The 25,044-nt window shown below is 43.0% G+C and overlaps 1 protein-coding gene and 1 non-coding gene across 2 annotated transcripts in view; one reads left to right on the top strand and one right to left on the bottom strand.

The window, feature by feature from the left end:
- Positions 1-23,051, bottom strand: part of SLC35D2 (solute carrier family 35 member D2) — a 48,355-nt gene extending 25,304 nt beyond the window's left edge. Inside the window, exons 1-4 of the mRNA XM_036261020.1 lie at positions 22,843-23,051; positions 9,543-9,576; positions 6,728-6,814; positions 1,869-1,936 (exon numbers count right to left, since the gene is read on the bottom strand). Coding sequence (XP_036116913.1) covers positions 1,869-1,936; positions 6,728-6,814; positions 9,543-9,576; positions 22,843-22,994 — 341 coding nt within the window. The 5' untranslated portion in view covers positions 22,995-23,051. The remainder of the gene's footprint in view (positions 1-1,868; positions 1,937-6,727; positions 6,815-9,542; positions 9,577-22,842) is intronic.
- On the top strand, positions 21,323-21,429 carry LOC118630404. Its single transcript, XR_004959627.1, has one exon. It is a non-coding gene; the product is annotated as a U6 spliceosomal RNA (small nuclear RNA).
- Positions 23,052-25,044: the final 1,993 nt, after the last annotated feature.

Here is a 25,044-nt window from a genome sequence, read left to right as displayed (position 1 = left end):
TAGCATAATACTCTCCAGGTCCCTCCATGTCGTTTCAAAGGATACGAGATCTTTCTTTCTTACAGCTTAATAGTACTCCATTGTTATACCCCTATGTTTACTGCAGCATTCTCTGCAATAGTCAAGACATGAATACAATCTAAATGTCCTCTGACAGATGACTGGATGAAGAAGATGTAGTAAAATAAAATAATATTCAGTTATTTTTTAAAAAGATAAAATACTGCCATTTGCAACTACATGAAGAGATTGTAAGTAAAATAAGTCAGATGGAAAAGGACAAGAATCAAATGGTTTCACTCATATATGCAATATAAAACAACAAAGCAACAAATAAAGAAACAAAACAAAGACCTCATAGATACAGACAACAGAAGGTGGTTAGCAGAGGGGAAGGGGGCTGCAGGGAAGACACAGAGGGTAAGAGGGTCAAATACAAATGGTGACAAAAGGAAACTAGACGTCAGGTGGTGATCATACAATAGAGTATATACATGTTATATATAAAGTTGTACAAGTGAAATTTATATCATGTTTTTAACCAATGTTACCCCAACAAATTTAATTTAAAAAAAAAAAAAAGATGTTTCCACCCAGCCGGGGTGGCTCAGTGGTTGTGCACTGACCCATGCACCAAGAGGTCAATGGTTTGATTCCTGGTCAGGACACAAGCCCAGGTTGTGGGCCCAATCCACAGTGAGGGGCATGCAGGAGGCAGCCAATCGATGTTCTTTCTCATCGATGTTTCTCTCTCTCTCTCCCTCTCCCTTCCTGTCTCTCTAAAATCAATAAAGAAAAAAACTTTTTTTTAAAATAAAAAAAGATGTTTCCAATAAGATCACACACACACACAAAAGACCTCATCTGGGAGGCAGAGCCCCCCAGTGTGAGAGATGGGCAGCTGTCACTGTTAATGGAGGGCACCCCCAGAGCTGCAGGGGAGCTCACAGAAAGACAAAGAGGACACATGGTAACACCGCAGTGATATCCATCACAGGAAGTGTGAAAACAATCGTGGGGTAATTAAGGGAAAGTGACTGCCCTGATCTGAGAAGGAAATAACAACTCAACAAAAATGTATACCTCAAAACAGTATTTCACATTTTGTTTGTCATAACCACACCTGTCCCTTCCAAACAAGAGTGAAAGGTAACAGGCTCGTTTTCACAAGTCTCCGTTTTATGTGTCCTTCTGGTCTACCTCCCACCTGCCTCTTTTCCACTCACCATATGAGCAGGTTTTCCTCCATTTTCCTTACCCTTCATTTTCTCATTATTTACCTTCGTCACAAGATCAGTGACAATGATGGGTGTTCATTAAGCTACATATTTCACACCATGTTTCCTGATTTATAGGATGGCTGGGCCTTTCTACACTTCATTTTCATTTTTTACAGTGACTTTTAACAAAAGTAGTCAATCAAAGGACCCTAAAATAAGTGTAAATGCAAATTTTAGAAGTATATAGCACACTTGAACATAATGTCTGTTAGTTCTTTCTCCCTGTACCAAATCTGACAGAATGTTTCTGCTTTTATAAAACTGTGATGAAATCAAAAGTTACACAGAACCATATTCATATAAATGGTTCCTTCCTGAATAAATCATCGCTCTGTATCTTGATTCTAGAGATCTCACCTTCTATGTTCAGACTTGAACACACACACACACACACACACATACACACAATCAGCTTTTCTAAAAGCATTAACAAATTAAACTCAAAACTCTACCTTATTTTCTGAAATTATTAAATATTATTGTGTTCTACATGCAGTGCAAGCAGTATCTTGAAAAATCAAACTTGGTCTTTGTACCATTAGAAGCACACAAGTGAGAACCATCCCATCAACACGACCCCGGACTCACCTTAATTTGCCTGTGCTTGATAATCCGCTAATGTGGTTTCCAACATAGAGGAGAGGCAGGGGGAACAGCTTCAATAAAAAAAAAAATGTCTGGTTAGAACTCCAATAACTATTTTCCTTCAATATCAAAATGGTGACATTCACTCCCCAGCAATAAGCAAACACGTTTGAATTTCTTTTCCTGCAATGAATGTGAATTTTCCAGAATCCAAAACAAGTTTCTCCATGTGATCGAAATAGGTGGGCAGTGATATCCATAATCATGGGGGAGCTAGACAGAAACAAAAATCTTGTCCTTGCCCATATTAAAAGACTATGTTCCTATAGGAAGGTTCTAGACAAGGACCTCTCTTGAGTAGAGACCCTGGTTGGAGAGTTAAGGATGGGCGTTTATGCATAAAGGCCGTGAAAAGGTGTGCAAACTACTATTATCTGTGTGCAGATGCACTCTTCTGGACAGAGGCAAAGTTGGTTTATATCTCTCACTGGTATGTCATAAGATTGGTGACCTCTTCAAAAAGATGTGTATACCAACCATATTACTTTGTAGTTACTTTGTTTTAAAGCCCAAAATAATGATCTCCCTAAGTCAAACAACGCACCCTGTACTTAATTAGGTTTACTGAGCTCCGAGCTCCTGAACTATTTTCTGATTGTCGAGATATATTGTCAGAACATACTGAAGAAACAAAATTAAGACCTAGTCTTCCTTTAAAAAAAAAAATTTTTCCCCCTATTGATTTTAGAGAGAGAGGGAGGGAGAGGAAGAGAGAGAGAAACATCGATGAGAGAGAACAAAGACTGGCCGCCTCCTGCATGCCCCCCACTGGGGATCGGGCCCACGACCTGGGCATGTGCCCTGACCGGGAATCAAACTGGCGATCTCTTGGTGCATGGGTCGACACTCAACCACTGAGCCACACCAGCCGGACAAGACCTAGTTTTCTTTAAGTGAAATAAATATATATCCTTTCATAAGAACATACGATAACTTTCAAGAACTTTTTTTTTTTTTAATATCCTTACCCAAGGATATTTTTCCATTTATCTTCAGATAGAGTGTGAGGGAGAAAGAAACACTGATGTGAGAGAGACGCATCCACTGTTTGCCTCTCGCATGACCCCGATCAGGGCCGGAGGCAGGGACCGAACCACAACCGAGGTACGTGTCCTTGACCGGAGTCGAACCCGAGACTCTTCGGTCCTCAGGCCAACACTCTAAGTGCTGAGCCAAACCGGCCAGGACAACTTTTAAGAACTTTTTAACTGACATAATAGTCCACAGCAATCAAGGTGAGTCCAACATTTCTTTTTCCATTAAAAAAATCTCAGGCTTGTAACTCAGATAAGATACCTTTGAAGAGTTCTGAAATATTAAGCGTCATGTGCCCCAAGACTTGCACAAGAAAGAAGATCCCAGGAGGAGAAGCTAATACATCCAGGCCCCTCCCTTCACTGACTCCACAGGAACAGCTGCTGATGGAACAACCTCCAAGGTTTTAGGCATTGAAAAAAATCAGTTGCCTTCATTTCCGTAAATAATTCAAAATAAAAACAATACTGACTTATAGTTTCTGGTAACAGTGGGCTAGATTATTTATTCTAATCCTGCTGCTAGATAAAATAACTTAAAAGCCTTTATAAAAGCACTAAAAAATGAGAAAAATAAGAATTCTCAGGACAAAGCTGAAGGGAGCACAGAAACCCGGAGAGAAATAGCTGAAGCCAGAGGACAGCAGAATTTCATCTGCACAATTCTGCCCAACTGGAATCCTACCAACCAGAATACCTTTCAAAAAAAAAAAAAACAAAGGAATAATTTAGGCTTTTCCAGAAAAACGAAAACTACGGGACTTCACCACCAGCAGACCATCAGTAAATTCGAAAGGAGGTACTTCAATCAGCAGGAAATGTGAAGTGTGAGATAAAAACAGAAAAGAAAAGCAAAGGAAGCAGTAAATTCATAGGTAAATATGAATAAACATGGATCGTTTTTAAAAAAGAAAAGAAAATGCATTGTAAAATTTAAATAAAGACAGAGTACATATTAAAGCATCTGCTGACAAAAGCACCTGAATGGTAAAGACAGATAAGTGGCTGAAAGTCCGGCCTGACTGTTACAGGGGAGGGGACATTTATTAGTCAACTTTAGAACATGATAAGATGGGTATGCCTTCGTCAATTACAGGGAACTACTAAAAGAACTGACACAGAAGAGGTCCTCTAGTATAATCACACACTAGACTTCACCAGGGGAAAGATTTAACTAGTTAACTTTTTAGACTCCTAATGATACAGCCTCAAAATAAGTGAAATAAAACAAAAAACCTGAGGGCAATACCCAGAGCAACAGACAAACCCACTGTCAGAGATGAAGGCTGCAACAGTGTCTCCCATTCCTGCTTTTAAAATATAACTTTGACACTTCCATCCAGAGGTAGGGTCTACATCCCTTCCTCTTAAAATTGGATGGGACTGTTTTAACTAATAATGTATAGCCCTGGTCGGTTTGGCTCAGTGGTTAGAGCGTCGGCCCGCAGACCAGAGAGACCCGGGTTTGGTTCCCACTAAGAGCATGTACCTCGGTTGCAGTTTGTCCCCGGCCACTGTTGGGTCGTGTGGGTGGCAACCACTGGATGTGTCTCCTTCACATCAACATTCCTCTCTGTCTTCCTCCCTCTCTCCCTCCCACTTTATCTGAAGATAAATTTGGGTGAGAATAAAAAAGTAATGTATAAATGCAACAAGCTACATCATACAAGCCGGCGCAGCTTGGGCCCTGCTTGCTGGAACACTCTCGCCCTGGAAGACTTCAGCCAGCATGTAACCATCACGACTCACCTGGGCCTGCCCTTCGGTAAGGAAGCCCATCCCAGCCTACATGGGTGACCACATGGAGAAGCCTGAGCTTATAGGAAGAGAGAGACACGTAACCAGCCCCAGTTGCACTAGCCGGCCCCACCCCCATCGCTGCCATCATCTGCCTGCCATTCTGTGGGAGCCCTACGCCAGAACTGCCCAGCTCAGACCTCCCTGAATGTCTTAACCACAGTAACTGGGAGAAACAATTCAATGATCATTGTTCTGAGTCATTAAGTTAAGTTACACAGCAAAAGATAACACAGATAAAAAGCCTACACACACACACACACACACACACACAAAACAGCAAACAACATAGTTAATGGTGAATTGTTAAAAACTTTCCCTCTGAGATCAAATATTTTTTCCCTCTGAGAAACAAAATTGTCACTTTTTGCAGACTACCTGATTGTGAATGTAGAAACCAAAAGAAACTATAAATAAATTATGGCTAATAGTCCACAGTTCTGCAGATACAAAAGCAATATAAAAATATGCCCTCTCATTTTCCAAATAATCTTTTTTAAGAGATATGTTCAATAACAAAAATAAAGAAGTACCTCAGAATAAATCTAACATAAACATTAGAACTCTACAAAGAAAATTATTACATTTTCTGTTTTTTAAATTAACTTATTTTTGTTATAGGTGTGTCTCCTTTTTCCCCATTGACACCCTCCTCCTTGCTCCCATCCCCAACCCCTTTTCACAGTATTGTTGTCTGTGTCCATTGGTTATGCATATATGCAAATAAGTTCTTTGTTTTATCTCTTCCTGCCCTCCTCTCCCTCCCTCCTCTGAGGTTTGTCAGTCTGATTCCTACTTCTATGTCTCTGGGTCTATTTTGTTCATCAGCTTATTGTGTTCATTCTATTCCACAAATAAGTGAGATCATATGATATTTGTCTTTCTCCGATTGGCTTATTTCACTTAGCAAGGGCAATTAAAGAGGATATATCTATATATATAAACATATAGATATAGATATATCTATATATATATATATTTCGTGGATAGAAAGATTCAATACTTTAAAAATGTCAGTGCATCCCAAATTGACATGTAGCTTCTATGCAAGCCAATCAAAATCCCAAAAGTTTATTTTTCTGAAGCTGGACAAGCTGCTTCTAATATTTGTACAGAAATGTGAAGTTAGTTTCATTCCACATTCCCAGAAAGAGATAGCAGGTCTCAGGTTTCTAGTTCCACCATGGACAAAACTGGTTATTTCTATGCATATCAAATTGTGTTCTTAATTCCACTCATAGCTTTCGTCAATCCAAGCTAAAATTGAACATTTAAACCAGGGATCAATGAACTAGGGCCCAAAGCCAAATCTGCCCATCCCTTATTTATTAAAATAAAGTTTTATTAGAACACAACCACACCGGTTCATTTATATATCATCTACAACTGCTTTCATGGCACAATGGCAGAGCTGAATAGAGCAAGAGAGATGGTCTGGCCCACAAAGCCTAAGTATTTATTATCTGGTCCTTTATCAGAAATGTTTCCCAGCCCTGGCTGGTGTGGCTCAGTTGGTTAGAGCATTGTCCCATATACAGAAAGGTTGCAGGCACATACTGTATCTAGGTTGCAGGTTCCATCACTGGTCGGAGCACCTACAGAAGGCAACCAGTTGATGTTCTCTCTCACATCAATGCCTGTCTGTCTGTATGTCTCCCCCGCCCCCTTCTTCTCCCTCTAAAATTAAAAAGTATATCCTTGGGTGAGGATTGAAAAAAAAAAGTTTGCCATCCCTGATACCATTTCAGAAGACAGAGTATTTACTGAATGTCAATTGCTAAGCACATACTTTTACTAGTATTATGTTACAATAATGGACAACTGAACGATACAAAATCTTAAGAAGTTTCTACCTAGTGCAAGCAGGAAGCACAGTGTATACAGAAATGGACCTGTACTCTAAGATCAACTTATAATTCTGGAATATTTTCACATCTACCATCACAGCTATATGTACTTTTTATCACATACCTTTACAGGAATGTTCTTGTCAAAATCAGGGAAGTGAATTATTTTATTTAGCTTGGACACATACAGTATCATTATGGTAGCTGCCATCTAAAAAAGGGGGGGAGGGAGAAACTTCAGCAAAACATCTGGACTGTTTTGAGGTACAAACATATCAGAAGAAAACAGATTCATCAAAAAAATATATATCCAAGAAATGTATTTTCTAGATTCCAAAATAATTAACTATTTTTTATAATATTAAAATTGCTATCCTTGCCACTATATGGATTCCTACAGGCAAAAATGTATAACATCAAACAGACTCACACATACACACATTATCTCAAGGGGCTTAAGGAATGGTGACAAAGGGGGAAAAGGAACAGTGTCCCCAAAACTGACCAGAGTGACCACAGTCAGTGAGGACACTCTATCCTGGACCAAACTTTCCATATATTAAGCATGTGGTCACCTTCCCCCATAAAGTGAGTGTGAGGTTGGGTTAGGGGGGCAAACTCCACACAGAAACATGCTTTTTTGTAAAGTCCAATATTTCTATAACGCAAGAGGCAAATTAAGAGAAAAACAATTTTTTTTTTTTTTTTATCCTCACCCGAGGACATTTTTCCATTTTTTGTTTAGGTAGAGTGGGAGGGAGAGAGAGGAACAGAGAGAGAGAGAGAAACATCGATGTGAAAGGAACACATCGAGTGGCTGCCACCCGCACAACCGACCAGGGCCGGGGACAAACTGCAACCAAGGTTCGCGCCCTTAGCGGGAACCGAACCCGGGTCTCTCAGGACCGCAGGCCGAAGCTCTAACCGCTGAGCCAAACCGGCCTGGGCGAGAAAAACAAATTTTAAAGGAGATTTATTTCTCTCTCCAATCTCTCCAGTATTGTAAAAATGTCTCATTCAAATCCTATTAACCGGGAACACACCAGGTACATTAATAAAATACTCCGGATTATTTATGAAATATATAATTTTAATATCTTTCTATGCAAATTCTAGAATTTACTGAATTTTATCCATATTAGGATGCAAAAAAATTAAAGACTCCTTCAACATGATTATAATTCTAAACCTTGATGCTAATACATTTACAAACTTAATACTTATGATAGATTTATATAACTGGAACCCATGATGAATTATAATTGTGGTTTGCATTTATGACTTTCTTTATAATTCTTAAGAAATATACAAATACTTATTTAAAATATTCTGTAATTCAGACTTTTAAAATTAGGTCTGCTGGCCTCTTCCCCCAACAAATTAAAAGTCGAAAAGACTTTGAACTGAGTACAGCCAGTGGCTTAATTTGGCTCAAGGATTACAAAGCACACATTAACACATATTCACTAATCTTTTAAAATGCTTTTTTCTACACATTTTCACATGGAAACATTAAGATAGCATATTTTTTTACCTTAAGGAAATATAATTTCCTTGCTATTTTTTTCTCCCTAACATGATGTTGCAAAGAGTACCTTATTAACAAAACATATAACCAGAACAATGTTTAATAATATAAACAACAGTTTTTCCAGATCCACAATTAGACATTTAGTTAACAGATATAATTTCTGTAATTTTAATTTTTTTCTCCCTATACATTAAGGCAAACCAAGACAAAAAAAAAAAATCTCTGATGCCTGTTACCACTAGTCTACTGGAAATCCTCAGCATCTGACCAAAAGAATAAATAAGCCACAGATAATTATAAATGGGAAATTTCAGAAAAAGCCAAACAGGTTAGTCTGAAAGCTTTTCTAACCTCAACTTTATACCTAAAACAAAAATCACAAACCACAGGAAGCAAACATGTTCTATTTGGTCCATGGAGAGTTTTGTAAAAACTGGAATCCATTGCCAGCATTTACAAATTGGAAGATCTGATGTAAAAATTCAAATTCCCTGCTTCTCTTGAAAAAACTCTGGAATTCTGATAATATGGGCCTAGTGGGCCCCACCTCATCTCCCCCACCCTTTCTCTCTCTAGTACAGTGGCTTAACCAAGGTAGCTAGTGCACCCCTCAAAGGGGCAACTGTGCTCCCTGACCCCACCCAGCCCTCAACCCATTCCTTGGAGGCTTTGGTCTTCTGACTCCTAGTTTTAAAGTAATTAAATTCCAGCCCAGCTGGTGTGGCACAGTGGTTGAGCTTTGACCTGTGCACCAAGAGGTCGCCAGTTCAATTCCTGATCAGGGCACGTGCCCAGGTTGTGGGCTCAATCCCCAGTAGGGGGCATGCAGGAGGCGGCCAACTGATGTTCTCTCTCACCAATGTTTCTATCTCCCTCTCCCTCTCCCTTCCTCTCTCTCTAAAATCAATAAAGGGGGAGGGAGTTTAAAGTAATTAAATTCCATTAAGAAAATTAAAACCAGCCCTGGCTGGTGTTGCTCGGTGGTTAGAGTGTCAAACTATGGACTGAAGGGTCTCATGTTTGATTCAGGGCAAGGGCATGTACCTGGGTTGCAGGTTTGATCCCCATGGTCATGCAGGAGGCAGCTAATCAATGTGTCTCTCCCATAGATGTTTCTCTCTCTCTCTCTAAAAAATCCACTCTCTAAAAATCAAAGAAAAAATATCCTTAGGTGAGTATTAACAAAAAAAGGAAAGTAAGAAAATTAAAATCAGTACTTGCTTTTCCTACAAATACACTGTTCCTAAACTGTAGAATGAAATGTTATTTCATATTGTTTCACCAAGAGTACAGTATTAGATGAATAAATTTGTAAACCAAATTCTTAAATTTGCAAACCAAAGTCCTTTTAAAAAGCACTTACTATCATGTGCATTGACTAATTAAGAGATTAACTTTTTTCACTTACCTGTCCAATTCCAAGAACAATTGGTGATGGGAAACTACAAAAAAAAACAGAATAACAAATGATTTTAGCAACTTATACAAATTTGAAGACAGTCAATAATAGAGTGACTAGAATTATTAAAAATGTCTTCAACTTTTTTTCCATCTTAGATGATGAAACCTTAACATCAAATTTGTTCACTTTCCATCTGCTGTTTTCTTTCATTTTTTAAACCAATGATTGCTAAACCTGGCAAACTGTATTACCCCTTGAGGTCGACTGTCATTAGATTAACAAGCAACACTACCATGTATATAGGAAGCCAAAATAATCTGGGGATAAATTATTCAAATTAATGAATAACTTTAGCAAGTTTACTGGATACAAGACTTATAAAAATATCCATATACTACCAGAAAGACACAAAGAAAATGAAAATTTATTTACTTATTTATTATTGATTGATTTTTAGAGAGAGAAGACAGGAGAGACAGAGACAGATGGAAACATCGATGAGAGAGAACATCGACTGGCCGCCTCCTGCATGCCCTCCACTGGGGATTTGGCCCACAACCTGGGCTTGTGCCCTGACCGGGAATCCAACACGGTGATCTCTTGGTGCCTGGGTCTATGCTTAACCACTGAGCCATACCAGCCAGCAAGAAAATGAAAATTTAAAGACATCATTTACACTGGCACCAAAAAACACCAACTAACACTAACTGGATATTTTATGATGCAAGAAATTATTTTTACATGTTCAGGTATAAAATGATATGGGGTGGTGGTTTGTTTCGTTTGGTTTTGTTTTCAGGGCAGCAGACTTTTAAGGCGGCACCTTCTGGGTCCTGAATTGGACCCGCCCGCGTGTGGGGTTCCCATCCCACGCAGGTCCCCCAGGAGCCACACCCACAGGTGTGGGAGAGAACAGCGGCATTTAGCACCCCAATTTCAGGATGAGGGTAGGGAGGAAAAACAATCAGCCGAAGCAAACACTTTGCAAGGTTTTGTTTGAGAGCAGGTTTGGATGGAGGGCGCTCCGGGGCAGGGCTGACACCCCGAGTTCCGCTCGGCCACGGGAAGACATCCACGCCGCGCGCTGGCGGTCAAGGGCAGCCAACCACTAACCCAGCACTGCTTGTGTCCATTCTGCCCTTGGCCCCTACTCGATTGGCGTCCCAGTGTCCTTCCCCCAGGGCTTGAGGCCGAGCCTCTCCCAATTCTGCCCAGAACCTGGTTATTAGGAATGATCAATCCACTCTGGTAGCCGAGGATGACCTGTGGCTTTCATTGATTTTGTCGCCAGGTTCTTCTGCCTCAGTCCCTTGCTCTGCGGGCCCTGCTGGATCACCTGGCCCACCTCCAGGTCTCCCCGTCCAGCTCGGCCCTGTTCTTGGTGCTTGAACGCAGTTCGGCAGCGCCGGTTGCTGGAGCTCCGCACATCTCCTGGTGTCTGAGCTGCTAAGAGGCCCGCGTGCCGCACAGGGGCCTCCCGTGGCCGGAGGCAGGTCTGGCGGGCAGTCCCCAGGCTCCAAGGCAGCTTCAAGGCCGGAGACACATCATCACCTCCTTGCTCTGGGTGATGTTTGTTTGTTTGTTTATTTATTTTATTTATTTTGGTACGTGCCCCTAGCGGAACCGAACCTGGGACTCTCTGCCTAGGCTGACGCTTCATCCGCTAAGCCAAATTGATGTTTATTTTTTAAAAAAACAAGAGTCCTGCCTGGCCCGTTTGGCTCAGTGGTTAGAGTCCCCAGTTCGGTCCGCTAAGGGCACCTATCTCAGTTGCAGTTTGTCCCCCGCCGGTTGGGGTCGTGTGAGTGGCAACCACTTGGTGTGTCTCTCTCACCTCGATGTTTCTCTCTCTTCCCCCTTCTCTCCTGATCTGGAGATAAATGCAAAAATGTCCTCAGGTCAGGATAAAAAAAAAGAAGAGTCCTCATCTTTTAGAAATACATACTGAAATACCTATAATGGCATTTGCTTCCAAATAATCTGGGGGAAATGGTGGGGTTGAGTGAAGGAGGTATATAAATGCAATCAAGTCACTGAAACTGGGTGACGGCTACAAGGTAATTCATTATATCGTTTGGGTTTTGTTTTAGTTTTTTAATAATACCCAGGTACAAATCGAATAAAAGATTGCCAAGAAACACCTCTACATAGACAACTGTAAGTCAGTAATTAAAAATTAAAGAAGCCCTAAATAAAGTTCATGGGTTGGGAACCCAATATTGTAGCGAGGTCCACTGTACTCAAACTGAGCTATAAAATCAATGCAATCTCTGTGAAAACATCAGCAGGTACTCCGTGGAAACTCCCAAGCAGATCCTAAAACTGAATAGAAAGGCAATAAGCAAAAATTATCTAAATTAATCTTTTTTTTTTTTTTTTTTTTTTTTTTTTTTTTAATCCTCATCCGAGGACATTTTTCCATTTTTTGTACAGATAGAGTAGGAGGGAGAGAGAGGAAGAGAGAGAGAGGGAAACATCGATGTGAAAGGGACACATCGAGTGGCTGCCACCCGCACAACCAACCAGGGCCGGGGACAAACTGCAACCGAGGTACATGCCCTTAGCGGGAACCGAACCCGGGCCTCTCCGGACCACAGGCCGACGCTCTAACCGCTGAGCCAAACCGGCCAGGGCTAAATTAATCTTAAAGAAGAACAAAGTCAGAGAAATAAATGACTCTACTGGATGTCAGCACCATTCATTGTAAGCTTATAAGCAACGAGACAGTGTGCTATTTGACAGTGGCAGTCCAATAGGACAATGGAAGAAAACAGAGATTAGGAGAGACACACATACAGATACCTGATTCGTGACAAAAATGACAGTGCAGAGCAATGGCAAAAGATGTTTTTTCCACAAATGGCACAGGATAATGTGGATACAGAACCCTGCCCCCAGCTCACACCATGCTTACCGCCTCCCTGGGCTCACTTACTGTCCAGCTCTTCACTGGCTCCCAGTCATTCTCTCAGGCGACTAAAAAGGGGGGGGGGGTATTTAAAAAAAACACCTCAGCCCTCGATCTGCCTGTCAGAAGGAAACACACCTATTTCAGACAGGTAAGAAGAGAATGAAAAGTCAGAATAGATGTCTGGACAGTACCACTGTGAGAATAAAATTAACTCTAGTGGCTCGATGCTGAGTTGTGCCAGTCAGATACCCCCTTCCGGACTGAAACGCTCACTCCCCAGCTGCCCAAGTGCACCCTCCGCTGAAGGAAGCTGCCATAGCACACTCCCTCCCTGGAGGCAACCTCGTTCCAGCTGCTGGGCTATGCAGGGGTAGGGAGGCAACAACTGTCAGAGGCTTGGGGATCAGGCTTTGTTGGGAGCGCAGCACAGCCCAACCTCTCCCTCCGTCTAACCTGCTTCCCTCTCCAGCCCCACCCCCAACACACCACTGCTGGAGAAATCCCGAGTGCTCCTCAAATCCTTCCCATGTCTCAGAGTGCTTCCCAGAGAATACAACCTGGGACATCGAACAAAACAGTAAGACAATATAAACAAACAGTAAACAACAACAAAAGGCTTACAGAGGGAGACAAAGAGCCCAGACTAGAAGAAAATGTGATACACTGAGAGAAGGAACTCTTCCTAACTGCTTCTGGCTACAGAACACCTTAATATAAGACGATGATGTCAACAATCCAGGAGTTCAAAATTGAGAGGATAAAAGGGTCAAATGAGATGAAGAGGAAGTGTACAGATCTATGGAAGTAAACTGAGGACCAAACCAGCACACCTGCCACGTGAGTCATTTAGAAACGACACAGAACTCAGTGGGCCCTGCTGAAACTGAATTACCAACACTGGAGGTAATTGGGGTGAATGCAGAGGACAAGACAAACTCAAAGATAAACAGATATGGAAGACAGAGCAACGCCCCATGCAGGGCTAATTGCTAAGGTTGATGTGAAGAACTCAATAAAAAGAGGAAATGATTTAAAGATAAAGGACAGATTCATTTCCATGACATGAGGAAAATAAACAAACTGAATCTTCAGATCTAAAGGCACACTTATTACAGAAAAATCTGTGAAGTATGCCCAACACAATCAATACAGAAGCCACGAACGCTCCATAAAAAAACCACCTGACAATGGAATCTGCCAATTAGGAGTCAAATCAAAATAATGAATTCTGGAATGGAGACACTGTAGTAAAGGGCTGTTACTGATTACTGTGTCTGTCTAAACACAGGACAGGTTCAAACAACTGTGGGATTATAATTACAGAACAGGCTGCTACATTATAAAAGAAGTTATGAAGGGGGAGGAAGGGGGAAGAAATAGGCAAGAGTCCTCACCATTCACAGCAGAGAGGTCATACATACTATCAAAAATTGAAATGTGTTTATAAAGTAAACATAATGACTTCAACTTCTTAATGTTTTTTATGATCTCTTCATCTTAGACGCTAAGATTCTTAGAGGGATCTTATAAGAAATATTAACTCTTGTGGTGAAGAAATAAATATTTGAAAGTCAACAAATCTTTCAGTTGACCTTCCCCTTTTCTCTATCCACATCAGTTAGAAGTAAATTTCATACCTACATGCAGCTTGCAATCTCCACCTTAATGAAATGCAAGCAGCATGATTAATGGTGAGACGTCCCTTGGTAAAATGTAATATGAAGTTCACAGGGTCAGCAATGAAGCAGTGTTGCCAAAAATGTTTAATCTGAATGTAATCAAACCTTTAGATCTAACTTTCTAAATAGATGAAAATAAATTCAGTGAGTCTTAAGAAAAATATATCAGATAATCCACAACATGGGACATTTTACAATACTGGCTGGGAGTTTTCAACAAGTCAATATCATGGGACAGGGGTGGAATGAGGCACTTTTCTAGATGAAAATAAACTATAAAGTCATAACTATGCATTACCTGAAGCCTGATTGGATCTTGATTCAAATATATAGAACTATAAAAACATCTTAGCATCTTGGGGACAATGGGAATAATTACAGATTTAATATTAGATTATTTTAGTAAATTACTGTTAAGTTTTAACAGAAAAAAAGATACTATATAGGAGAATATCCACATTTCAAGGGAGGCATGTTGAAGCACTTCAGAATGAAGTATTATGATGTTTGCAACTTACTTTCAATGGTTCTGAGGGAAAAATGCAAACAGCAAAATGTTAACTGTTGTATCTCAGTGGTGTGTATATGGGTGTTCACAGCACTTTTATTTCCATTTTTTCTACATCCTTGAATTTTTATGAAAAGTGATTGGGGAATGTAGGTGATCCTCAAAAAAATAACTAATTAAGTTAAAGTCCCCTTTCTCAACTTTTTTATTTTATTTATTTTTTTATTTTTTGGTTACAGATATTTCTCCTTTTTTACCCCATTGGCACCCCCCTCCCCACCCCACCCCCGCCCCGTCCCCGGCTTAGTTGTCCATGTCCATTGGTCATTCATACATGCATATAAGTTCTGTGGTTTATCTCTTCCCACCACCCCACCCCCTCTTCTGAGGGATGTCAGTCTGTGCCCTACTTCCATGTTTCTGGGTCTACTGTACTCCTCAGACTATTATGTTCATTATATTCTGTATATAAGTGAGATCATGTGGTATTTGTCTTTTTCTGCTTGGCTTGTTTCACTTACGATAATACTTTCCAGGTCCCTCCATGTCGTCTCAAAGGATAAGAGATCTTTCTTTCTTACTGCTGCATAGTACTCCATTGTGTATATGTACCACTGCTTCTTTATCCATTTGTCTACTGATGGGCACTATAGTGCTGCTATGAACACGGGGGTACATATATTCTTCCTGATTGGTGTTTCAGGCTTCTTAGGGTATATTCCTAGAAGCGGGATCACTGGGTCAAATGGAAGTTCAATTTTTAATTTTTTGAGGTAACACCATATTGTTTTCCATAGTGGCTGCACCAGTCTGCATTCCCACCAGCAGTGCACTAGATTCCCCTTTTCTCCACACCCTCACCAACACTTGTTGTTTGATGATTTGTTGATGGCAGCCATTCTGACAGGTGTGAGGTGATACCTCATTGTTGTTTTAATTTCCATCTCTCTGATGATTAGTGATGTTGAGCATTTCTTCATATGTCTCTTGGCCATTTGTATGTCCTGTTTGGAGAGGTGTCTATTCAGCTCCTCTGCCCATTTTTTAATTGGGTTCTTTGTCTTCCTTTTGTTGAGTTGTATGAGCACTCTATATATATTGGAAATTAACTCCTTATCTGATACATCATTGGCAATAATGTTCTCCCATACAGTGGGTTGCCTTTCCATATTGATGATTGTTTCTTTTGTTGTGCAGAAGCTTTTTAGTTTGATGTAGTCCCATGTGTTCATTTTTTCCTTTGTTTCTGTTGCCTTAGGTGATGTATCAGTGAAAATTCTGCTCCGTATGATGTCCGATATTTTGTTGCCTACATTTTCTTCTAGAATTTTTATGGATTCATGGGTCACATTTAAGTCTTTTATCTATTTTGAGTTTATTTTTGTGTATGGTGTAAGTTGATGGTCTAGTTTCATTTTTTTGCATGTAGCTGTCCAATTCAACTCCTTTTTGGATTAAAAAAAAAAAACTACTTATGGCCCTGGCTGGTTTTGCTCAGTGGTTAGAGTGTTGGCCGGAGGACCAAAGAGTCGTGGGTTCAATTCCGGTCAAGGACATGTACCTCAGTTGCAGTTCAGTGCCCAGCCCTGGTTGGGGCTGTGTGTGAGGCAACCGATTGATGTGTCTCTCTCTCATCGATGTCTCTCTCGATGTCTCTCTCTCTCCTTCCCTCCCACTCTATCTGAAGATAAATGAAAAAATATTCTCAGGTGAGGATTAAAAAAACAAAACTACTTATAAATAAATAAGTAAATATGTAACTGCTGTAAGGTGTCAGGGAGATAACCAGAGACGCACAGCCGAATTGTAAAGGAGCACTTCATTACACCAGCGAACTGGGGGCATCTCCCAAATCCCAGCAACCTGCCTTCTTTGTTGCCCGCTTTTAAAGGCACAAACTACAGGGAAAAAAACTACATTCTCTTGGAGCCGCTTTTGGCACCGTTAAAGGGGGCTGATACAGAGAAGGACAGAGGAGCTTGTCAGAGGTCAGGGCGACCATTAATCTCTTTTTTCTCATGGTTCCTCTGAGTTTCCCAAGGCCATCATTAATCCTTTATCTTTACAGTTTTCGTTGGGTTTCTCAAGGTCCTTATGTTTACAAAAAAGTCTGCCAGGGTGTGTACGTGCAGTAACTGAGGGTCAGAATGGAGTTATTACATAACATTTACAGTATGGACCCATTTATATAAAAAGTAATTCAATCTATGCATCTCAATCCATCTATCTAAAAAGATGTCTGAAATTATTGCCTAATGTTGATTATAGCAATTTAAAAATGTCACCCTAATAGTTTTCTTTTGTTTAAATTCTTTATAATGAATGATCACAACAGAATGACTTTTCTCTTTTATTTATTTTTATTTTTTAATTTTTTATCCTCACCCCAGGACATTTTTGCATTTATCTTCAGATAGAGAGGGAGAGAGGGAGAGAAAATCAATGTGAAAGAGACACATCGACTGGTTGCCACCCACACAACCCCAACCAGGGTCGGGGACAAACTGCAACCGAGGTACATGCCCTTAGCAGGAACCGAACCCGGGACCCTCTGGTCCACAGGCTGACACTCTAACCGCTGAGCCAAACCGGCCAGGGCTGGCTTTCCTTTTTTAAAAACAGATTACTTCAGATATTGATTCTAGGTTGTGGGAATATGAATGATTATTAGTTTTCTTTGATTGTTTCTGTATTTAAATATGTAACTGAATTCTTGCAGCAGTGAATGCAAGGAAGTGAAGACCGTATGTGTATACAACTTGAAAAGTCTGACTCTGAAAGAACTGGAAATGAGTGTCCATGTGGGATCAAGAGAAGGTGTTTTGCATTTTTTTTAATCCTCACCCAGGATATTTTTCCACTTATCTTCAGATATGGAGGGGGGGTCGGAGGGGGAATGTGAGAGAGAAACATCCATGTGAGAGAGACACACTGACTGGCTGCCTCCCGCAGGACCCCGACCTGGACTGGGGACCAAACCACAACAGAGTCCCGTGCCCTTGACCAGAATCAAACCAGCGACTCTTTGGTCCCCCGGCCAACGCTCCAATCGTTGAGCCAAACCAGCCAGGACCAGGGGAGGTTTTTGTTTGCAGATGGAGATAGGTTCTGATGTGAAAAGAGGAGGATCATGGGAGGAGCCAAAGGGAGTGGAAGCCCAGAAGTGGGATGGTCGCCTTTCCACAGGAACAATACAATGCTCCATCCATTTTCGCAGGGAGGGGCCTCTTTGATGGCTTCTATTTTCTCAATGAAGTATCACAGAAGGAGGGTGGAGGATGGGCCTGAAAGAGTCATTTCTGGAACAAGCAGATCTATTTGAGGTTCGTGATCAAAAATTTAAAGTCAAACCAGCCAGCCAGGGTGGTTTTCCTCCCAGGACAGGACAGTCAGAGCTGCTCAAGGACTGAAGGCAGGGGGCAGGTGAAGGCAGGAGGCAGGCGAGGGCAGGAGGCAGTTGGAGGCAGGAGGCAGGAGGCACGAGGCAGGAGGCAGGCGAGGGCAGGAGGCAGGTGGAGGCAGGAGGCAGGCGGGGGCAGGAGGCTGTGTTAGACAAGGTGGGAGCCAAGGGAGCACTTGCTTCGTTAGCAGCTCTCTGTTGGACAGATGGACCCGGGGGAAGGGCTGCCCGGGGCCCCAGGCGGTGGCAGCCCTGCAGAGACTGGAGCACGCGGCCCTAGGAGTGACCACAGCCAGTGGGATGAGACCTGCGGCCATGACTCAGCACGTGCATGCTGAAGCCCCGAAGGCTGGCCCCAGTCCGAGCTGACAAGAAGGCCAGACTTCTCCACTAAATGAGTCACAGGAGCCCCGGAGACATCAATGAAGGCCACACACACACACACACACACACACACACACACACACCTGGCAGCCAACCCCAGCACCTGGTCACACCTGGGGTGAGACCAGAATCCAGTTCCATCCCAGGGGCCCAGGGAGCAGTGTCTCTGGGAGAGGCACGTTTTCATCAACGTTTTGAGAAAATTAAAAACTGATTTCATTTTTTAATGTAATCCAGTTCTCGCCACCAGAGATTCCGATTCAGTAGCCTTTCTGAAAACCTCTCCAAGTGACTCACATTCCCAAGCAGGCTGGGAAACCCCGGTGAAGTGATCCCAAAGCCAAGGGCTGCAGAAAGAAACAGGCACACAGCAAATGCTTGTGAACTGAGTACAATTAAGTTCTACATTTTTTTAAACATCAGTTGTAAATTATTGCATGTCATAAAGAATAGTATGAAAATCGCTTTGGCCGGTTTTGCTCCGTGGTTAGAGCGTCAGCCTGAGGACCAAAGAGTCGTGGGTTCGATTCCGGTCAAGGGCACACACCTTGGTTGGGATTCCGATGTGTCTCTCGCACATCAATGTTTCTCTATCTCTCTCTCTCCCGCCCCTTCCCACTCTATCTCCTCCCGTAAGGATTTACAAAAAAGAATAGCACTAAAATGGCAACAACACAACTCCTGACCACCTTCACAACCACCATGAATCTGAACACCTTGCTTTTCCCTCTCAGCCCAACATGGCCTTCAGCGACCTCTCTGTCCAACCAGGAAAATACAGCTATGTTAAACTAAAACCATATAAAATAACTAAAACAAATAGCTAACACCACCCATCAGTCTTATACCCCAACCACAAACAATCTGCTCATAATCAAAGAAAAAACATCCACCGAGCTACATTCCCATGACCCTGTGAATGAGGTGATTATTAAGGTCCTTCCTTCCAACCTACAACACAACATTATCCTCAGACAGCTAATGCTCAGATCAGATTTCTATGGTTTATTGTTGTCACCAAATCACACCAACCCTCCTCCCTCAAAACGACTCCTAACGCGTTTTGAGAAAAGAGAATGAACAACATTATTTGAACCGGGTTCTCCAACTGTATAAGATATTACATTACAGAAATGTGAACCACTTACTTACAAGGGTTGTAAGGGTTTTGTCTTGCTGAGACAAAAACTCTATTTTCTCCTTTAATCGTGGAACTCAAAATTTTAAAGATGGAAAGGTTAGAGCATGGATGCCTTATATGATATTCTTCCTGGTTGGACACTACCCTTCATCTTCAAAGCACTTAGCCAGTGTTTACTGCCCCTTGCTTCCAACAAGAAGTCACGCATTTTAGAGGCACTGACTACCTGGCCAGAGAGCACACCTGCTCACTCAAGTTCAGACAGTGGGGCTGAGATTCTAATGTCATCTGACATAACTCCCAGCCACTCCCAAAAAGCCCATTAATAGTGTTGTTTTGTTTTTTTATCACAGGTGTTCAAGTTTTTCTTTCATTAGCTTCCATTGTATGTGTTAAATGACCCAGGTTTAGGCAAATGGTCATTCAGACTTCTTTAAAGTAGTGTTTGAGTTTCCCATGAACACCAGCAAGCATGCTGTCTAACACACTGGTAAAGACTTTGTAAACAGTATCAATAGCCATAGAACTACGAAAAAATACCCCGAATCTATCACTTCCCTCCATATCTGTTGCTAATCCCTACCCCAGTCCAAGTAATCTCTTAGAATTATCTAGAACACTGCAATTGCTTCATAGGTCTTCTCCCTGCCTGCAATATCATCACCTCTCCACCCACTCACCAAGCCAAAGAAAGCTTTTTAATCACACAAATTGTGTCATGTCATTCCCTCTGCAAAACCTTCCAAGGGACTTCCAATTGCATTTAGACTAAAATTAAAATGATTGGTTTGGTTTGATGGTCTCCCTGCTTCCACTCTGGCCCCCCAATATCTGCTCTCAACACAGCGGCAAAATTGATTTAAACCATGTTACTCCTCTGCTCCTTCCACTGGCTCTTGCTCAGAGGCTCTGCTGTGTCCGAAAAGGCCCTACACAATCTACCAGTCCATTCCCTGGGACCCATCTAATACCATTCATTCCCACTCAGGGTCCTTACTCGTCCATGCCTGGAATGTTCTTCCCCCATCTCCCTCGCCTCACCTATGTCTCGGCGTAAATGTCACCTCCTCAGTGAGGCTTCATTGACCACACTGAGATGGAATTCTTTCCCAAGCCTACACTCTCCACCTCACTCCCTTTCCTAATTTTTTTTTCACTTGACTGTACAGCCGTATCTGCCATAATATAAATTCTCGCAGTTTATTTCTTAATTCACTAGCACGCTCCATGTAAGCTACAGGAGGATGGACGGATGCTCCCTGACACTTGGGATTTTGGTCTGCTTTACTCACTTCTCTATCCCAAGTGCCTGGAACAGTGCCTGACACATAACCGGTGCTAAATGAACATGATTGAACGAAGGATCTGATCCTGCTTTCCCTGCTGATCTCCTGGACATCTCTGCCAAACTCTCACTTGCTCATTCAGTTCCAGCCACCGTGCCCTCTCTCTTTGCCTCCAACAAGCCAAGCTCATGCCCCTTCAGCAGCTTCCCTTCTGTCTGGAATGCTGCTGCACCGACCACTCCACCCCAGGCACTCTCATTTCATACCCGGAAGCACTGGTTCATGAACCCTCTTGTGTATTTACTGTCTCCACCACTGACATGGATCTCAGGGCAGAGGCTTTGTGTTGTTCAAGCTGCTTTCCTGGTGGCTGCACTGGGCTTGGCACCTAGTAGGTGGGGCTCAGTAAGTATTGGCAGGTGTAACCAGCCCAGCTCACGTGGGCCTCCGCTTTCTCCAGTATAAAATAAGGCCGAAGTGCTCGCTTCGGCAGCACATATATTAAAATTGGAACGATATAGAGAAGATTAGTATGGCCCCTGCGCAAGGATGACACGCAACTTCGTGAAGCATTCCATATTTTTTGAGATGGCATGGAAGGACCTGGAGAGTATTACGCTAAGCGAAACAAGCCAAGCAGAGACTATCACATGATCTCACTTATTTGTGGAATATAATGAACTAAACTAACTGATGAACAAAATTGACCCAGAGACACAGAGGTGGGGTACAGACTGACAAGTCTCAGGGGAGGGGGGGTTGAGGGGAAAAAGATAAACCACAGAACTTACATGCATGTATGCATGACCAATGAACATAGACAACAAAGCTGGGGATGGGGAGGAGGGTGTCAATTGGGGGAAAAAGAGAAACATCGGTAATAAAAATTTTTTTAAAATAAAATAAAATAAGGCTGAAGATACTTTGATATCTCTTCGTGGTCTTTATAAAATGCTGACTTTACAGTCTTGTAGCATATAGTTTACATAGAGCCCCAATTTATGACAAGCTCCTGCAAAACTCTGGGAGGCAATTAACAAGGTTGTAATTATCCAGCTTTTGTATCTGAGAAAACTGCTGACTATGGAACTGGCCCAAGAGGCACAGCTATGAAACAGTGGAGCTGGGTCTAAATCCCCAGCTTTTTCTTGTTTTTTTTTTATCCTCACCAGGGACATTTTTCCAATTTTTGTTCAGACAGAGTGGGAGGAAGAGAGAGAGAAACATCGATGTGTCCCTTTCACATTGAGTGGCTGCCACCCACAGGGCCAACCAGGGCTGGGACAAACTGCAACCGAGGTACGTGGCCTTAGCAGGAACCGACGGGTCTCTCTGGACCGCAGGCCGACGCTCTAACCGCTGAGCCAAACCGGCCAGGGCAATCCCCAGCTTTTTCAATGCTACTACTGTGATAGCAGAATTAAACAGGTTTTTCTGGTCCTTACAAATGGGTTCAAAGAACCACCAATTTGCTGCTTCACTGTACACTCATCCAAGAAAGTACATCATGGGAACTTCCCATTGTTTTCCCGTGTTCCATGAACACGCCGGTAATCTGAGAATGAATGGTAACAACACAAGCGAACGTGTCCGCTCAGGGCCGATCTGCTTACTGAACGTGGACTCGCAGAGGACGTTCACCCGCCTGGGCTCGCGGTGCCTCTGAAGCACCGACGTCGCTATGCGGAAGCGCAGCCCGCAGAGCCGCAGGGGAGCCGGTGGTGGCGGCGGTGCGCCGGGCCCTGGGGGTGAATGGCCGTCAGGTCTGGCAGGGTTTTCAGAGCTGCGAAGGGCCCTGTGAAAACGTGGTCAAGGTGCGGAGCACACAGCCACCCCGTCGGCACCGGGGCCCAGCTCTCCATCCTGGCCGCCGGCTGACCGGCCTTGGTGCTCGCGGGGCCCCGGCAGCCCCGCCGCCCCCGCCCCCGCGGGGCCCTCGCGAGTCCGCCAGCCCTGCCGGCCGCCGCGCTGCCCCCGCACCCCGGGCGCCGCCTCACCCGTAGGTGGTCAGCAGCGCCTTGTTCACCAGCACCATGAGGAAGGAGCAGGTCCCGTAGAAGAGCGCCGACAGCAGCTGGGCCACCCGGGAGGGCAGCCGAGCGGCGGCGGGGTCCGCGCCCGCGTTCGCGCCGTCGGCCTGGCGCGTCATGGATGGCCCGCCCGCAGCCCACGCCGGTCGCCCGCCTCGGCCCCGCTCCGGTCCGCCCCGCCCCAGTTCCGTCCCCGCCCCCGGGGCCCGAGAGGGCGCAGCCCAAACAGGAAGGGCCCCAGCGCGAACCCCACGTGCCCGCGCGGCCCGGCCAGCGCCCCAAAGCTGCGGGCGCGGGAGGAGCCGCGCAGCGGGAGTTCGCGCTCGGACACCGGGCGTGTGGGCACCTGGTCTGAAGGCGGACCAGCAGCGGGTTTGGGAAGTACAAAGCCCTACGTTCTTTCAGATTGCTGTCTTGGGGAGAAACCCTTCCGTTTAGTTTTAGGATTGGTTTTGCTTTTTTTCTACAATACTTTTTTAACGTATAATTTACATACAGTGAAATGCAGATTTTACGAAACCACAGGGTTACGGTTTTGACAAATGCATACACCCATGGAACCACCTGAAAGAGAATATTTCCATCACCCCCAAAAGTGCCCCTTTTGCCCCACTTAAGTCAATCAGAAGTTACTCTGACTCTATTACCATAGGTTAGATTTGCCTTTTCTAGAAATGCCTGTCTTCCATGAAGGCTCTCCGCCCTGCTCTTTATTTTTTCGACTCTCCCATGTTGCTTCTTTTCCTTGTTGAGTTGTACCACAATTTATCCACCCACAATGTATCCATTCAGTTGATGGGCATATTGGTTGTTTCCAGTTTAGGGTTATTAAATGCTTCCATATTCGTGTGTGTGTTCATTTCTGTTCGTAAGTACGTAGCAGTGGAATGGCTGGGTAACGTGGGTGCAAAGTCTCAAGGCTCCTTGCCTCTGGGTGTTTTCTGGCGGGGCCGCTTCAGATCCAGCAGGACAGCAACTGAGCATCAGTGTGTGTTGCTGATGTTAACCGAAGGCGAGCCTCCCAGAACTGCCTACTCTGGCCAGACTCCACCTGCTGTACCAATTTTTCAAGTAAGTGTCCCATATCTTCATTTTTAATAATTAACTTTAAAAATCTGAAATCTTAGCTTTCTAGAATAAAAGCTCAAGATTTCAAGTTAAATAGATGTTTAAGCCTAATTATATTCATGCTATAAAAAATCTGTTGTAGACACTGAACAACCAAGAACATTTTCAACACTGGTTAAGAACTAAAGCAGAACTTTGACAAATAGCCAGCACTAAAAAAGGCAGAAAGGAAGAGTCCACATTACCCAAAACAAGAAAGAAAACACACATAAGACCGTTTTAAAATAGAAAATGAATTCATAGGCAAGTTGAATAAAAAGAAACCTGAACCTGGAAGTTATTTTGGTTACTTTCCTACCAAAAAAAAAAAAAAAAGTCAAGTGAGTTTCCAAATAACTTGGGCTGCAAAACAGAAAAGTCGCTTTTAATGACAGCCTTAGTCATATTTGCATTTGTTTCTATGTCCATACTTCCAAGACTTTAAGTCCCTGTTAAAATCTCATCCTGTTAAAATCTCATCCTTACTGTTAAAAATCACAACTCACAACTCCCCAGGCTGAACCTTGCCATTTCAAGTACAAGACTAAAGATATACTAAAAATAACTCATGAAAAATTATGCAGATTTGCTTGACTCAGAAAAGTAAACAGGCTCTGAGTGGATTCTTGGGGAGGTGACCCCAGATTCAACATATCCTGAATATAAGTAAAATAAAATCCCGTTCCTGATTACCCTAATGTAAGGTCTGCACTAGGGCTGGCAACACTTATCTACACCAATGTATTTTTTTTACACTGTAATAATGAAGCAGGTAAGAAAGTTAAATGAATATCTCTAATCTAAAAGCCATCATTTTAAAGTAAGAAAAAGCAATTTGTACTATGGTTCCAACTATGCCAAAAAGCTGACCGGGCCTGGCCAGTGTGCTCAGTGGCTGAGCGGTGACCCATGCACCAAGAGAGCACTGGTTCCCAGCCAGGGCACATGCCTAGGTTGTGGGCCCAATCCCCAGTGTGTGTGTGTGTGGGGGGGGCATGAAGGAGGTGGCCAATCAATGTTCTCTCTCACTGATGTTTCTATCTCTCTCTCCCTCTCCCTTCC

Source organism: Molossus molossus, unplaced genomic scaffold (genome assembly GCF_014108415.1).
Source record: "Molossus molossus isolate mMolMol1 unplaced genomic scaffold, mMolMol1.p scaffold_m16_p_14, whole genome shotgun sequence".
In the NCBI taxonomy this organism is placed as follows: domain Eukaryota; kingdom Metazoa; phylum Chordata; class Mammalia; order Chiroptera; family Molossidae; genus Molossus; species Molossus molossus.
The sequence above is the reverse complement of the archived record's forward strand: the minus strand, read 5'-3'. Positions and strand labels throughout refer to the sequence as shown.